Raw genomic sequence first — 15763 nt, 5'->3', positions numbered from 1 at the left:
AGGCAGGGGGGAGCAGGGCAGGGCACCCACTGTTGGTGAATGGTCACCTCACCTCAGCCACCGTGGCAAGCTTGGAATTGACTCCGGGTAAAATGAAAAGTCTGTAGAAGTTAAAACCCACAGAAAATGATGCGGGGTGCCTTGAAGGAGGAGTGTGGTTTCTGCGAGGACAATGGCCTGGGAAGGTCGGGGAACAGCCAGCAACTGACCAGAGAGGAAGCGTGGGGAGTGACCTGGCTTGAAAGTAGACCAGTTCTGGCGACTGCCTACAAAGCAGGTTTCCAAACTTTATCGTAGGCAGAAGTAAAAGACGTTGGCAAGAAGGGATAACGGAAGAGGAAGCTGGCCTCAGCTTTATACACACTCAATTTCAGAGCTTCAGTGATCCAAGAGTGGCCTTCGAATAGTCCTCTCCACCACGGGCTGCAAAAAAAAAAAAAAAAAGGAGCGGATGAACCTTGGAACCCCCAAAACAAACTCAGTAGCCTGTGCATCACAGCTAAAGCTAAGAGCGATCGCGAAACTTATGCTGCCTTCACAATCATCGTTTTGTCCTCCTAATTGATTTTTAATTATATCTTCCATACACGGAACACTTATTTTGACAGTCTGCAGCCTTGCCAGCGTGAGGTCAGTGAACAGTCGATCCCTTTAAGGTTCTCTCCCAAACCTCTAATTTATTTCACCTTCCTTCTGGGGAAGAGAGGGTAGAACAGATGTGTGCGCTTGACACAAGATAACAGTCATCCGCGTGGAAAATGAGCGACGGCGAATATTTACCAGCAGCAAGTTCATGAAAGGAAAATGAATAAATCACAGTTTCCTGTCAGGGTACCTGCCCTATTATTTTAGGACCTGCAGACTACTTGCCTCATTGCCTCTAATTTTAGAATTTCTATTCCAAGGACTCTTGGGTCTTTTGAGGTTGCTTTAGACCTAGCGAAGCTTAAACCGTTGGCACTGAGCCTCTGCCAAAGCTCCTCTGGCTAATCAAGGCCTTATGTTTTTCCTTTTGTCCGCAGTTGCTCTACCTGCCTTTCAGGGACTGTCCTCGTTTTCAAGAACTCAAGAGGGAGACTTTGCAATCTGAGGAATTCCAGAAGCGGCTTCATCCATATAAAGTTAGTACTGTCATGTAGTGTATCGTGGGGTATGACGGTCAAGACAAAAGATGAAAGGTTGCCTTCTAGAAAGAACTGTGGGCAAATGTGTCTGTCAGTGGTCTGCCTGCCTCTGCCTCCCGAGTGCTATGATTAAAGGCTCTCGCCTCCACACCTGACTCCTCTATTTTCTGAATTTTCATGTGGGTATTTTTAGCTTCTTTGTCAACTGTAGAATCAGCCAGTTGAGTTTCAAAAATATTTAATGGTTAGTATTTTAATGAGATACTATTAAGTTTATTTTAAATTAGGGAGGACCTATAATCATTTGATGTGGAAGTTCCTTATAAAAAAATATGGAGTCTTTGTTCTTATCTTAAAGATCATTTTAGGTCAGGTGAAATGGCTCATGCCTATAATCCCAGAACTTTTAGAGACAGAGGCAGGCAGATCTCTGTGAGTTCAAGGCCACCCTGATCTCTAAAGTGAGTCCAGGACAGCCAGGGTTACACAGAGAAACCCTATCTTGAAAAACAAACAGACAGACAGACAAACAAATAAATGAAAAGATCATTTTAGGCTTCTGCCATGTGTTTTTGTATAATTTTTTAAATGTAAATATATTTTAAAATCTTTTAATTTTATGTGCATGATTGTTTTGCTGCCTATGTGTATGTGTACCTCACACATGCCTGGTGCCTGCTGAGGTCAGAAGAGGGGTCAATTCCCCTGGAGTTACTGATGGTTGCAAACCATCATGTGGGTGCTGAGAACTGCACGTAGGTCCTCTGCAAGAGCAACAAGTGTTCCTGATCCCTGAGCCATCCCTCCAGGCCCTGTGTTTATACTTTTGGCGTATCCATTCCAGTTTACACTAACTGTAAATAACAATGGTTTATCTCTAGCTTTCCAGTACCTACCTGTCTAACTGTTTTCTCTGGCTTGCTTGCACCGGCCAGTACTTACAATGGCACTGTTGTAGTGGGCGCCACTCATCATGTTATTATTTTATATGTTTTCTACCATTAAGTGTGCTCGTTCTTTTTTATTATTACTAAGTTGAGGATGTGTCTCATCCCCCGGCATGGTGGTAACGCATCTGTAATCGCAGCGTTTAGGAGGCAGAGGCAGGAAGAGAGCCATACAGTTCAGGACCGCCCGGACTACACAGGGAAGTCTAGGCAAGCCAGGGCAACACACAACGACCCTGCCTCAAAACTAAAAGAAAACAAAATCTGTCTTCTCTGACTTCATGTGTGTCTTAATCAGCTCATTTCTTAATCTTTTGAAAGATTTTTCAATATAATCATCTTCCCCTTTGAATCATGACTGTGATTAACCATATTCGTAGATTTACTAGAACTGAACCATCTTTACACTTCTCAAATTAAGCCTTTTCCCCTTCACGTGAAATTGAATTATTTGCTAATGTTTTGTGCTTTATATTGGTACCTACAAGTGACAATGAACTCACTGTATTTTCTGAGCAGTCTTTGTTAGTGTTGGCATTACAACCAACACACAAACACTTTGAAAGTTTTCTCTCTCTTTTTGATGGTCCTGAGAAGTTAAAATAGCATTGGAATAAATTGCCCTTGAGGAGCTTGACAGAATTCCTGGGAGAAATCATGCTCTCTGGAGTATAAGGCAGAAAGAATAAGAACCATCTTTCATATCTAGGGTGTGTGTGTGTGTGTGTGTGTGTGTGTGTGTGTGTGTGTGTGTCTGTTTGCCTGTGTGTATACTCTTACATGTGAAGCCCAGGGTCACCCTCAAATGTCAGTACTCAGGATGGTCCACCTTGAGTTTTTTGAGGCACAGTCTCTCACCAGGAATGGGGGCTCACCCTTTGCCTACACTGGCTGAAGTCCCAAGCTCATGCCCCCAAGTATGGCTTTTCCCACAGGTGCTAGGAATCCAGCTGTCTTCCCAGCCACAGCAATGGGACACTACTATTGCTGTTTGTTTGCTGGAAGCCTGTTGGGGTTAATATGGGCAAGAAGTAGCCTCCTGGAAAATGTATCCATCAAACGGTCTTCCAAAAGACTTCCTAGAAATGGCTACCAACCTCACAGTCTAACACGCATGTCATTATGACCACACAGAACCTTCTAGTGAGTGAAATGCTTGTGTTTCATCCAGAGCTCATTCGTATAACCAGAGACTTCTGGGCGCTTTGCCCTCCCTTTCTTTTCTTGGCTGGGGACATTCATTTGCATGTATTATTCTTCACCCACTTTGGAAAAAGAGTCCCAGGCAGAGTGCTTCTGCTGGCTTTCAGGACAAATCAGGAAGGTGTGGCCATAAGCCAGCATGTATCTGCAGTTTTAAGGTACTGTGAGAAATAAGCTCATATCATATTTCTTCGTCACCATTATTGTTGCCAGTATCACTCGCTGCATCTTGCTGTGGTAGATATCAGCGTCTGTGGATGATGAGAAGCCCTTTGCAGAAATATTTTCCTTCTTGTGTTCCAGAGCTTCATAGAAACCTTGTCATCACTGTCAGGATTCACCAACCAGGATCTTTTTGGAATTTGGAGTAATGTTTACGACCCTTTATATTGCGAGGTAAAAGAACTTATCAAAGATTCATTTGCAATCTGATTTTATGATTTGACTCATACATCAAATCTGATAAATTCATTTTCTTTTGCTTTTTGAAAATGTGCTGCTTCTATGGCCTTTCATATTGAAGTATAACTCAAGATCTCCTTCTATAAGCTTGGAAATCTGTTCTTCTCTTTTCTCATTGTTTGTTTTTGCCCTTTAGAAAATTGCAAACAAAAATTGCTTTTCTTCAAAACATTGCCTCTCATTTATTTTGCAGTCACATTGGAATGCCAGGTTCCTGTCACTGGTTTTAATGGAAAAAAAAAAAATTTAAGCGATGTTGTTACATATAAAAGGGGGAGAAAATTTGCCAGCTCTCTGGATATTGAGCTAAGCCAGACAACTATAGGCCAGGCTGTCAGACATGGCTTGTAAGAAAAACAAAAAACAAAAAACAAAAAAACTCCCCTATGTGATGCTTTTGAAATCATCTTCCCATCTTCCTAGCTAAAGCACTAGGTTTCCCACCATGTGATGCTTTTCATTCACCAGGCTCCATCTTCTGGCCAAAAAGAGTAATTTTTATTCCTTGTCTCTTGGAGCAAAATTCTGACTCCTACATGCCTCCTGCCCACTTCTGATATCATGAATATGTGGGACAGGGGTTACCTTACTACTTCTGTCCAATGAAAGATGACACACTTTGCCCATTTCCAGGGCAGTCAGGTGACCTAACTATGCATTCTCTTTATCTTCAGCATTTGTTTAAGGCTCCTCATTTTAGTCCTGGTAGAGGCAGCAGCTTCTTCTTCTTCTTCTTCTTCTTCTTCTTCTTCTTCTTCTTCTTCTTCTTCTTCTTCTTCTTCTTCTTCTCCTTCCTTTCCTCCACCTCCTTCTTCTTTTTATTCTCCTTTTCTATTTGCTCATTTGCCTATCCTAAAGATTAAGGCCAGGGAACAGCCATGCTACCGCTGAGCCCCAATGACTTCAGATGGTTTGACATGAATTATTCTGTGATAAGGCCATGTTACCTGTGGTCATTTTCACATCCCCCACTTCTTCCTTCTGCATCCCTTTACTTCATGCTGCGCTTCTCATAGCCTCTTTGCTTCCCCTTTCTCCCCCCCTCCCCCAACCCTCCCTCCCCTCCTCTTCCTCTCTCCCATTCACCAACTTTTAAAACCAGAGAACTCTAATCAACTCTTCCTAATAGGCAATAAACATCTGCGCAAAGACTGTATCTTTACTGCTTGCAGCTCAGTTACACGTTTAGCTAACATTTGCCAGCAACTCACTGTGCCTGAGGTACAGACATTCCCCTAGACAGTGAACCAGAAGATTGTTGTATCCCTGGGAAGATTCCAGAAATACGTGAGCTTTTATAACTGGCCTCATAAGAAAGTCCTTCTGATTTCTAGGAAACAGCATCTAACCCTATATGCTCTTTTTGTCTTTGTCCTGGAAACAGACCACAGGGGAATGCCGCTTCCTGTCTTGCTCCCTCTGATTCACACTCAGCCAGTTTTTTTATATAACCCAAGACCACCTGCTAGGGCGCTGCTGCCCACAGTGGGCTGGTCCCTCCTCACCAATTCTCAATTAGGAAAATGCCCCATAGGCCTACCTAAGGCTGACCTGAAGGTGGGAATTCCTCAGATGAGATTCCCAATTCCCGGGTGACCCCAGTTCATGTCTAGCTGACAAAAAATAATAATAATAATAATAATAACTGGAACAGCCTCCCTCACAGGTTCATGACAAGATTTCTAAACCTTTTGTGAAGGGGTGGGGTACATCTCTGCCCTGTGGCATCATTTTGTGCAAAATCTAATTTTTTTTTTAGACTTGGAGTTAAGCCATGAAGCTCTGGTGCTTGTAAGGAAGAACAGATTAGTTTATTTAGATTTTCCATCTGAAAACCATTACTAATTCTCATAAATACTTAGAGTGAAATGGCAAGATCAGCAAGGCTGCGTGACCCTAGATGTCCTCGTTGTGAGATGAAGGGAGAAGTGGAAGTCAACAAAGAGAGTCATAAATCACAACTGTGTGCACATAGTTTCCTCCTCTCCCTTCTCTGCAGGGTGCCCACAATTTCACTTTGCCCCCCTGGGCCACCAAAGACGCCATGACTAAGTTGAAAGAGTTATCGGAACTATCCCTGCTCTCTCTTTATGGAATTCACAAGCAGAAAGAGAAATCTAGACTCCAGGGGGGTGAGTATTTTTTTTTTTTAACATGGAAAGAATGCTGGGTTTGCAGTTGGACAGTGTGGGTCTGACCTCCACTTGTTACCCATTCACAGAGTGGCTTTACAGTGGTCCCTTTATCGTTTTGCGGTTTCCATTCTGCAAAGCTGATATGGTAAAAACACCGCGGAAGAGACCATGAATACTAAAACGAATATATGTTTACAGTGCCTAGTACCTAACATATTGTCTGTTGATGCTGCGTTTCCATAAGGCATTGACATTGCCCACTCTGGGTGTTAATTTGTACTTCTGGAAATGAAAGTTTGAGACTAAAGTCAAATGGTCCTTCCCATTCCTTACACATAAAATAGCGAAGGATTTATGTCTGGGTTCTGGGAGAATGGATTGTGTCCGGTAGCTGATAGGATGAGGTACAACGTGAAAGTTGACAAAAGCTGGATATGTTTTGCAAACATTTGACAAATACTGCAATTGACAAATTTATACAACTTCTTATACTGGTATTGAAAGATAATGAGATATTTATCAGGGACCCCCCACTTCACAGCTGTAGTCTTTGACACCCTCTCAAAATGAAGGCAAATCAGGAAGGAGGATGCTGGGTTTTTTAAATCAGGACTGGGGAGTAGAAGAAAGAAGCCAGGATGGACAGACACTGGAGTCTGCAGGGACATTAATATAAGTAGGCCCAACTATGAATTAGGGAGGGTCAGGTTCAGACATGGTGAATGTAGTCAATACTGTATTATTACAACATAGTCACTGGGGGTAAACAAGAGAAGGTCCAACTGTGTTAAGTGTTGACACAGTGAAGAAGATCACCCAGGCTGATATGCTCTCAATACTCTGAGGACAGCAGCACAATTATATCCGGATTTTGGCTACTAATAGATGTTTACCACTCAAGCGTGCACCACCATACCCGCTTCCTGAATGGCTTTTTACAAAACATTCTCTCAGCCTGCTGTTCCGATCTGGCTAGGTGAGAGAGACATGTGACCGCATGGTGATTGAATGATAAATCCTACACAGAAAGCACGCATTGCCTCTGCGACACAGCAACACAAGAACACCTGGCTGGTGGCCAGTGGCGCCTAACGTTTGCTGGAACTTTTGCGTTTCGTCTGGTTTTGTGGGTGAAAATACTTAGTAAGATGTACCCATACCTACCCCCAAGATCCCCAACTATAGTTCAGGAACAGTTGCCGTCAACTGGGGACTGGCAAAGAACTGCCTGTACGCTGAACCCAGCCCCGTGCCTGGTTCTGTTCTATTTAACCAGCTCTTAATGAAAGCTGGATACACTATTACTCTCTTCCTGAATCTCCTCCATCCTTGTATTTGCCCTTTTCTTATCCTACTTGGCAAATATCTGCCTTTCTGGATTGTTTAGGCCTGTTGATAAAGTACCGTGCTGGGGTGAGTGCCATGTGACAGTTGTGCCCTTAGCCTTTGCTGTATATAGAGATCAGAAGTTAGAGAAGTAGAGTTCATGTCTTTTAATCAAATGAAGTTGTGTCTGATTTACATGGATTTAGAAAAGAATGGGCACACGAACCTAGAAGCAAGCACCATGTTTCAGTATAAGCTCCTTGGCTTCAAAGCCCAGCTCTTCTGCTTACAAACTACCCAGTGTCGGAGATGTTGCCGAGTTTCATTTCCCCATATACACATCAGTATATTGGAATTTCAGAGCCTAAGGGTACTTAAGGTAGTCAGGAGAAGAACTGCCCCAGCACTAGAGAGGGTACCATACTCATTGCCAGGGCTACAGGCTGCCACGGAGGCCCCCGCTGAGGGCAAGCTTCTCTTTGCAGGTGGTTTTCATGATTCTCGGAACCTTAGCAACTGAGGTTAGGATTGAGGTGGCTTGAAGAACAAGATGAAGTCTCCTAAGTATCCATGGGGCAGCCTTCCCTGGGACAGAGGCATGGACTTGTTCAGGATGGAGCATCCAGTTTCTTCCAGTCACAGCCAGGAAATTCCAGCATCCGCACACAGAAGAGGTCACCTGTCTCCTTCACTAACTTATCTGCCCATAAGTGCCTAAATGTAACTATTTCATGAGCCTTATGGGAGGACAGGGACCTTGTCTGGCTCACTTAGCATCATTCGGTCCATCTTAACTGCTTGGTATGCATTTCTGAAAGTCCTACAGACTCTGGGATTATGGTCAGACTGTTGCCTTCGGTTTGGCTTATTACCAAAAATTTACGTCATCAACCACTCATTCCTGAGCCAGAGTCATACACCATCCAGGGTTCAAGGACTCAACTCTCTTGAGACTCCTCAACAGAGAAGGTTGTGGGAGCTCTGGGAGGCAATATGTCCTCAATTTGACTCTGGCATTGCTAGGCCACGCCCACCCCCGGCGCCCAGCTTTCCATCTATGGACAGAATGAAGATGGCAGTTGTTTGCCTACCTTGCTAAACACCTCAGGAGAAGAGTCCCTTGTCCCTATGTGAAAGCTGACAATGCTGGCTGACCCTACGTAGTGACACACACACACACACACACACACACACACACACACACACCCTCACACCCCTTGGGTAAGCTGAAGAAATGGTCCACAGGAGAGAGTCCCTGGTGTGTGTATACATATGGAGAGTTGCTTTCTCCCGTGGCCTCCCACAGGTCTGACTACCAAAGAGCAGAAGCCAGGTGTGAAGATTCAAATACCATCATCTCTCGGTCCGGCTGATGTGGGAAAAGATCATTGACTGACAATGAGCTGTCTTTATGGTTGGGAAAGCATGGGAATATCCTCCTAACTTGAGCTTTAATGGAAGCTGGGACAAAAGAGGGCCCGGGGGCCCATTCAGCACTCCCCTCCCAGCCGGGTGAGGCATGTATGCCTCTGAGTTTTAGCTTCTACAAGACCTAAATCTTATTGCCTGGAATGCACCAGATGAGGAGCCAAAATTAAGCCTTTGCCTCATCTGTTAACTCACAACAGACAGAACTCTCAATTAGTGACTAGTCAGGAAGCCCACAGACCATTATATAAAGCTATGTTTGATTTAACTCTGTTGTTTGTCTTGTCTCCTTTAAGGTGTCCTGGTTGGTGAAATCCTCAAGAACATGAAGATTGCCGCTCAGTCACAGAAGTACAAGAAATTTGTCATGTATTCTGCAGTAAGTGCCTCTGTGTTCATTTAGCATAGACACATTCAAGGGTACCATTCTCACCATCTTTAGGTCTCTATCCCCCAGAGAATGGTAGAAACCTGCACTAACCTTCTAGCATTGAATATATCACTCTGTCCTTGAGGAGTTTGCAATGTGATGCTAATACCAGCAGCAAGACAAACATACAGACATACACACCAGACAATGCAACATGAAATCCACTAGAAGCAAGTGCAAAGGTAGCCAGCCATCCTTTTGCTGCAGGGCATGGGAAAGAGGTGCATCTGGCACCCTGAATTAGGCAGCCCCCTGAATCATGGAGAGAGAGGAGGTAGGGAGGCAGGAGCAATGGTGTATGCCTGTAATCCCAGCACATGGGGAGGCAGGCAGATCTCTGTGAGTTCGTGGCCAGCCTGGTACAGGACAGCCAAGGCTACACAGAGAAACCCTGTCTTCCTGTCTTGAAAAAACCGAGAAGGAGGGGACAGAGAGAGAGAGAAACAGAGAGAGAGACAGAGACAGGGAGAGAGAGAGAGTAGTAAGTGGTTTTTCACTGGTGTGGGGCTCATGAAAAGAACTGCTAGAACAGTGGACAGCTAGGAACACTTTGGGGAAACTCTGGTATCAAATTCACAGATAACCTCGTCCTCCGGATATAGAACGTTGACGTTAAAATTAAATCAATTATAATTACATAGAACAAAACCTGAGGCTGAATGTGATAGTTCTTGCGTGTAATCCTAGCATTTACCTGGGAGGACGAAACAAAGATTGCTATGCGTCCAAGGCAAGGCTGGACCACATAGAGCAGTGGTTCTCAACCTGTGGGTCACGGCCCCTTTGAGAATGAACACCTTCACCATGGTTGCATATCAGATATCTTGACTAAAAGATATTTACATTACAGTTTATAGCAGTAACAAAGTTACAGTTATGAAGTAACAATGGAATAATTTTATGGTTGGGAGTCAAAACCACATGAGGAACTGTACTAAAGGATTGCAGCAACAGGAAGGTTGAGAACCACTGATTGAACCCAGGGATTTGGACAGTCTAACAACTGAGGTATATATAGCCCCAGCTCCGGACAGTTCAAACAGTTCAAAATGTTCTTTCATTTTTATAAACAATGGAAGATACAGCTTACCTCAGATTAGACAGCTTATCCACGCCAGAAGTGGAACTATAAACCACTCTGAGGTAAATCACTATTGTGTTAACCATTTAACATTTTTTAAATCTCCCTTATATCTTTAACCTTCCTGAACATCCTTGGTCTCAAATACCCTTCATCAACTTTAAAGTCAAAGACGTTGCAAACCTGTGGGAAATGTAACTCGGCATGTGTTCCAGACTTTTTAAATGTGTCAAAAATCACTATAGAGTGTGGGAAGCAGGGAGGCTTCCACAGGCATGGAACTTAAAACCACAAACTTTGCTTCACATTTATTCTATTTATGAAATCAAGTGAGGTGACTAATTTCTCTGGATATCAGTTAGTCCGTCTTTGAAATAAAAACAATATATGAGTAAACCTGACTGCCCAGACATACAGGAGAAACTCCTTCTTTCCCCCTTTACATATTGAGAGTATGGAGGAACCAGGAGCCATCATTGTATCTTACCCATGGCTGAAGCCCACCACGTGTAAATCTGAATCAGGAAGCAAACAGTAAAATTGTTTCCAATCTCTGCAGCACGACACAACTGTGAGTGGCCTGCAGATGGCGCTAGATGTCTATAATGGAATTCTACCTCCCTACGCTTCTTGCCACATAATGGAATTGTATCATGATGAGAGGTAAGTGTCTGCTTTGCTATTCTGTGTGTGTGTGTGTGTGTGTGTGTGTGTGTGTGTGTGTGTGTGTGTGTGTGTGTGTGTGTGTGTGTTTGTTTGTCTGTGTGTTTGTGTTTGAGACAGGATCCTAATATGTAGTTTTGGCTGCCCTGGACCTCATAGAGATTATTTTTAAATATGTATCTTTAGTAATCCTTTGAGGATTTCATTCATGCATTCGACGCGTTTTGAACCTATTTGTGTCCATATTTCCCTAAATTCCTCCTGGATCCACTTCGCTCACCCTGATGCCTCCCCTCCCCCACCAGAGACACACATACACATTTTCCCAATTTCATGTCTTCTGTATGTTACCCCACTAAGTCCAATTTGTGACCATTTGTATTGCCCATATATCTGTAGGTGTGGGGCTACGCACTGGAGAATGGTCAAACAGGAATACACCTCTAATGTAAACTTCTCCTCTTCTACAAGCCGCCAACCCTCTACAGCCCCTCAGCTAGAAGTTGTAATTCTTGGCTTGTCTGTTTGTATAAACGGCGTTTCACCGCCATGGCTGGGAGTAGCCTAGAATTCAATGTGTAGCACAAGCTGCCTTTGATCCTCCCGCCTCAGCCTTGGAAGTGCTGGAGTTCCAGGCATGTGCTATTATTCCAGGCTGCTATTATTGTTTTTTGCCTTCTTAAGGCCCATCATGTCAGTCTATAATCATTTTGGTTTTATACTCAGAGAGAAGGGATAGTAGTAACAGGACTTTTGGCTCTTTTGAGTCCATGAGCCTTTTACTGGGAAATGATGTACACACAGTAGACGGATTGAGAGAAACATCCAAAGTGAAGGAAATTTTTTTTTTTTTTTAATGAAGGCAAACATTGCATTTTTTTTCCGTTGGGGGAAAAATGTGTGGTACAAGATGCCATGAGGGAAATAAGGATGCTTGATGCTTTTGTAAAATATCTTTCACCTAAACAGTCCAAGCCGTCCCCACAGCTCCTGGTAACTCACATCCACCAGCTCATCATCTTAGAGCATAGCTGCTGAGCAGTATTTACCCTCTTGAGGCCTGGTGACTGTCTTGGCCTCTGAATAAAGAAAAGCCAGGTTGGAGATTTCCAAACGTCCTAGTTCACCTGGCATGGAAGGACTTTGGAAACGAAGAGTTTCACTTTTCAACTGCAGAATCTCTAGGCCGTGGCCCTTTAATACAGTTCCTCATGCTGTGGTGATCCCCAACCATGAAACTATTTTCACTGCTACTTCACACCTGTAATTTTATTGCTGTTATGAATTGTAACATAAATCTGTGTTTTTCCAATGGTCTTAGGCAACCCCTGTGAAAAGGTCAGTTGACACCCCAAGGGGTCATGACCCACAGATTGAGAACCACCGCTCTAGGTAAATCAGGAAAAAGATGGTTACTAGAGACAAATGTCTTAGTTACTTTGCTTTGATAAAAAATGCCATGATCAAGGCATCTTATAGAAAAAAGGGTTCATTTAGGGCTTACAGCTCCAGAAAGACAAGAGTCCATCACCATCGTAGCAGAGAGCATCGAAGCAGACAGACAGGCGTGGGCCTAGAGCAGCAGCTGAGCGCTCACATCACATCCACAAACAGAAAGCAGGGAGCCAGCTTTTGGAAAGATCTAAGCCTCCCCCGGGAGCAAAGGGCAGGTGTTAAGCATTTGTTAAAAATCTGTTGAAATCACTATTAGTGTGGATGGTATGCTCTTTAATGCTCTCTATTATCAGCATTCCTTCTGATGTTCACTTGCCAAAATAGACAAAGGTATTGAGGAATGTGGCAATTTAACTCCTTAATTGGCAGCTGGTGGGTGCTCCCTTGCTACCCTGGCTGTCTTGAGCAAAAGGACTATCAGATAGCTAGTTTGCTGAAATACCATTATGCCAGCATCAGCCATTTTGGACATTCTATAAATGCCTTGAAAGACCCATAATGGTCACAGCTGATGTGCCAGCTCCTGAGGGACAGTGCCAGCAGGATTGTGTCACATAGTTTATATCAGACATTGTACTAACACAGGCTTGGTGAACTCCAGATGGCTTTACAACCATTTCAGCCTAGGCAAAGGGCAGAGCACTTCCCCTGGTAGCATGGCAAAGTGGCTGTTGTGACTGGTGCTTAACAAGGCAAGACTAACTGATGAAACACAAACTCTCATTTTTACACGAGGTGTGTGCTCTGGTTGGCACAAATCCAAGCCTTCATGTGCATATGAGATACGCTGTGATTGGTCCACAGACCTCCTTTCTTGATATATTTGCAGGCTGTTAAGACCCCTCTCTTGATATATTTGCAGGCTACTAAGACTTCATCCTCAGCCTATACCCTCACCACTTACAAACAGAGTGAGTCCCCTTCAGGGACACTCTCTTTCCTGAACCTCTAGTTGGACACCAAGCATGAAGAAGTAGAACTAAAATGTCAACTTAATTGCTCTTGCCCTCAGACACCTCAAGTGAACGGAGAGACGCTTCCAGCAGTGGAAACTAGCAAACAGATCAGAGCATGGCCGTAAGAGGCTTGGAAACAAATGCTACCTTATTAACACCAGAGTGTGAAGACCAACTCTGGGCACGTGGTTGAGAAATCGAGCTAAAATCCTAGGATCGGCTCTAGGCTGTCTCTTCAGAAACAAGACGAGAGGCATTGCCAGCTTCCGTCAGCCCCCTCCTCTCTGCTGCTCCCAGCACCCACATTAAAACTGTGTGTGTGCCTCCTACAACTCCAGTACTAGGAGTTAGACACAGGCTGATCCCAGCCATAAACGGCCAGACAGTGCAGCCAAAACAGCCATCTCCACACCCGACAATGAGAGACTCTGTCTCCAAATTAAGGGGCAAAGCAATAGAAGAAGATACCTGACATTGGCCTCTGAGCTCCAACCATGTTTACATAGGTGTGGGGGGGGTGTACACACACACATACCATATTACAAACATATACAAACAAAAACATATCTCACAAATGAACATTTGCAGTCACTACGTTCTTCTTTAAAGGGCTCTTTTAAAAGCTTTCTTATAGAGACGTCTACAAGTTGAAACTTGTGATAGATCATTAAATCCTACTTGAATTTTTCTCCTGACTCATTCATTGGTGAGTTGCTTCCACAAACAGGTTGGTGCGGGCTGTTTGTTTTCAGAAGACCTGGGAGAGCTCTATTTGGAATGACTCGGGAATCAAATCCATTTCCACTTTCTCTTCCAAGAGAAGTTTCTCTGAAGTCTTGGCATGTCCCCAGCGGTGTTACATTGTTCATTTCTGTGTTTACGGCTAAGGAGAGTGCATATTTAGGACAAATACTGGGAAAAAAAAATCCCTGAGAAAAGAGAAAAAAAGAAAGGAGAGAAGCATTGAAGAGACAGAATGTGGAAAGAAAGAGCCAGCACCTCAGTAGACCCCATGCCTCCCCCTCTTTGGAAATCAGGAAAAACTTTATCTATTGCAAACTTTACCATTAAGAAAAGACTGAAAAGCAAAACTTTCTCTTGCTTACAAAGATAAACAGCCTCCTTATGCCGAGATCGAATGGGAACAGGGAGGATGAAAGGAAAGCACCTCCCATCATACCCTAAGCTGACCTCTGTCCTTTTACAGCAGTGGTTCTCGATCTTCCTGACGCTGTGGCCCTTTCATACAGTTCCTTGTGTTGTGGTGAGCCCCAACCACAGAGTTATTTTCATTCCTACATCATAACTGTAATTTTGCTACTAGTAGGAATCATCATGTAAGTGTCGGCATTTTCTGCTGGGCTTAGACAACCCCTGTGAAAGTGTTGTTCAACCATAAAGGGGTCGTGGTGCACATCTTGAGAACCGCTGTCTTAGATGAAGGCCCTGACTTCTTGCCCAGGACCTGTATGTGGCCAGTCTAACACGAACGCTAAGAAATCAGTAGAGTCCATCCCCTCAATACAAAAGTGAAGAAAGCTAGACCAAAGATTAAGTCCTGTATTCAACAGGATCTAGGGGGTACTCAGATAGATAGATAGATAGATAGATAGATAGATAGATAGATAGATAGATAGATAGTAACAAGAAAAAATCCAGCTTGAAGGAGGGCTCTGCATTTAAGAGCACATACTGATCTTACAAAATTCTTGACTTTGATTCCCAGTACCACATTGGGCAGCCCACACCTACAACTGCCTGTGATTTTAGCTCCAGCAGATCCTAGCCCTCATCTTTTCTCCATGGGTGCACACACACACACACACACACACACACACACACGCACACACACACACATACACATTGCATACACTCACAGGCATACACACATATAAAAATAAAATAAGTCTTGAAAAAGAAAGTAGATGCTCATTCTTATTCAAAGTCACATCCAGCTCTTCTAATCATCTTCTTTGATGAAGGATGCTGGTCCTTTGATCTACACAAACCAGCCCTTGAAATTCCACTCTCCAACTCTGTCCCACCCGTCTCAATCTGCATATCCACCCCCACCCCACCCCACCCCACCGCACAAACTGGAATTCCTTCTTTCCCAGGAGCTCTTCCTCTGATCCTTAGGGATATGTTCCAGGTGGGTGGAAAGGAATTCACATGACAACTTAGCATTGCAGAACTAACACCTCCGTCTTCTGCCTGTCGCACCAGGGGCCACTTTGTGGAGATGTACTATCGGAATGAGACCCAGCACGAGCCCCACCCACTCACGCTGCCGGGCTGCACCCACAGCTGTCCTCTGGAGAAGTTCTCAGAGCTGCTGGACCCCGTGATCCCAGAGGACTGGTCCACGGAGTGTATGGGCACAAGCAACCACCAAGGTACTGAGAGCTTGGTTTGGGTTAGTGAGCTCGCAGAGCTCGGCAGGAAAGTGGGGTGCATTCTCAAGCAACTGGGGGTTCCAGGAAGTTCTTTGTCCCTGGTTCCCAGCTTGGAAGGAAATGGGTTTGGGTTGCTAACTGTATATTTTAGGAACCT

The 15763-nt window shown here is 44.1% G+C and overlaps 1 protein-coding gene across 2 annotated transcripts in view; it reads left to right on the top strand.

Moving 5' to 3' along the window:
• The window catches only part of Acp3 (acid phosphatase 3), a 44837-nt gene that overhangs the window by 16022 nt on the left and 13052 nt on the right, over positions 1 to 15763 (top strand). For both annotated transcript variants that reach the window (XM_055629814.1, XM_055629815.1), the window contains exons 5-10: positions 1023 to 1121; positions 3578 to 3670; positions 5736 to 5868; positions 8922 to 9004; positions 10696 to 10799; positions 15437 to 15606. In XM_055629814.1, the coding sequence (XP_055485789.1) occupies positions 1023 to 1121; positions 3578 to 3670; positions 5736 to 5868; positions 8922 to 9004; positions 10696 to 10799; positions 15437 to 15606 (682 nt within the window). The remainder of the gene's footprint in view (positions 1 to 1022; positions 1122 to 3577; positions 3671 to 5735; positions 5869 to 8921; positions 9005 to 10695; positions 10800 to 15436; positions 15607 to 15763) is intronic.

Source organism: Psammomys obesus, unplaced genomic scaffold (assembly GCF_907164565.1).
Source record: "Psammomys obesus unplaced genomic scaffold, mPsaObe1.curated_primary_1811, whole genome shotgun sequence".
In the NCBI taxonomy this organism is placed as follows: Eukaryota; Metazoa; Chordata; class Mammalia; order Rodentia; family Muridae; genus Psammomys; species Psammomys obesus.
Note: the sequence above shows the minus strand (reverse complement) of the source record. Positions and strands in the feature narration are given on the sequence as shown.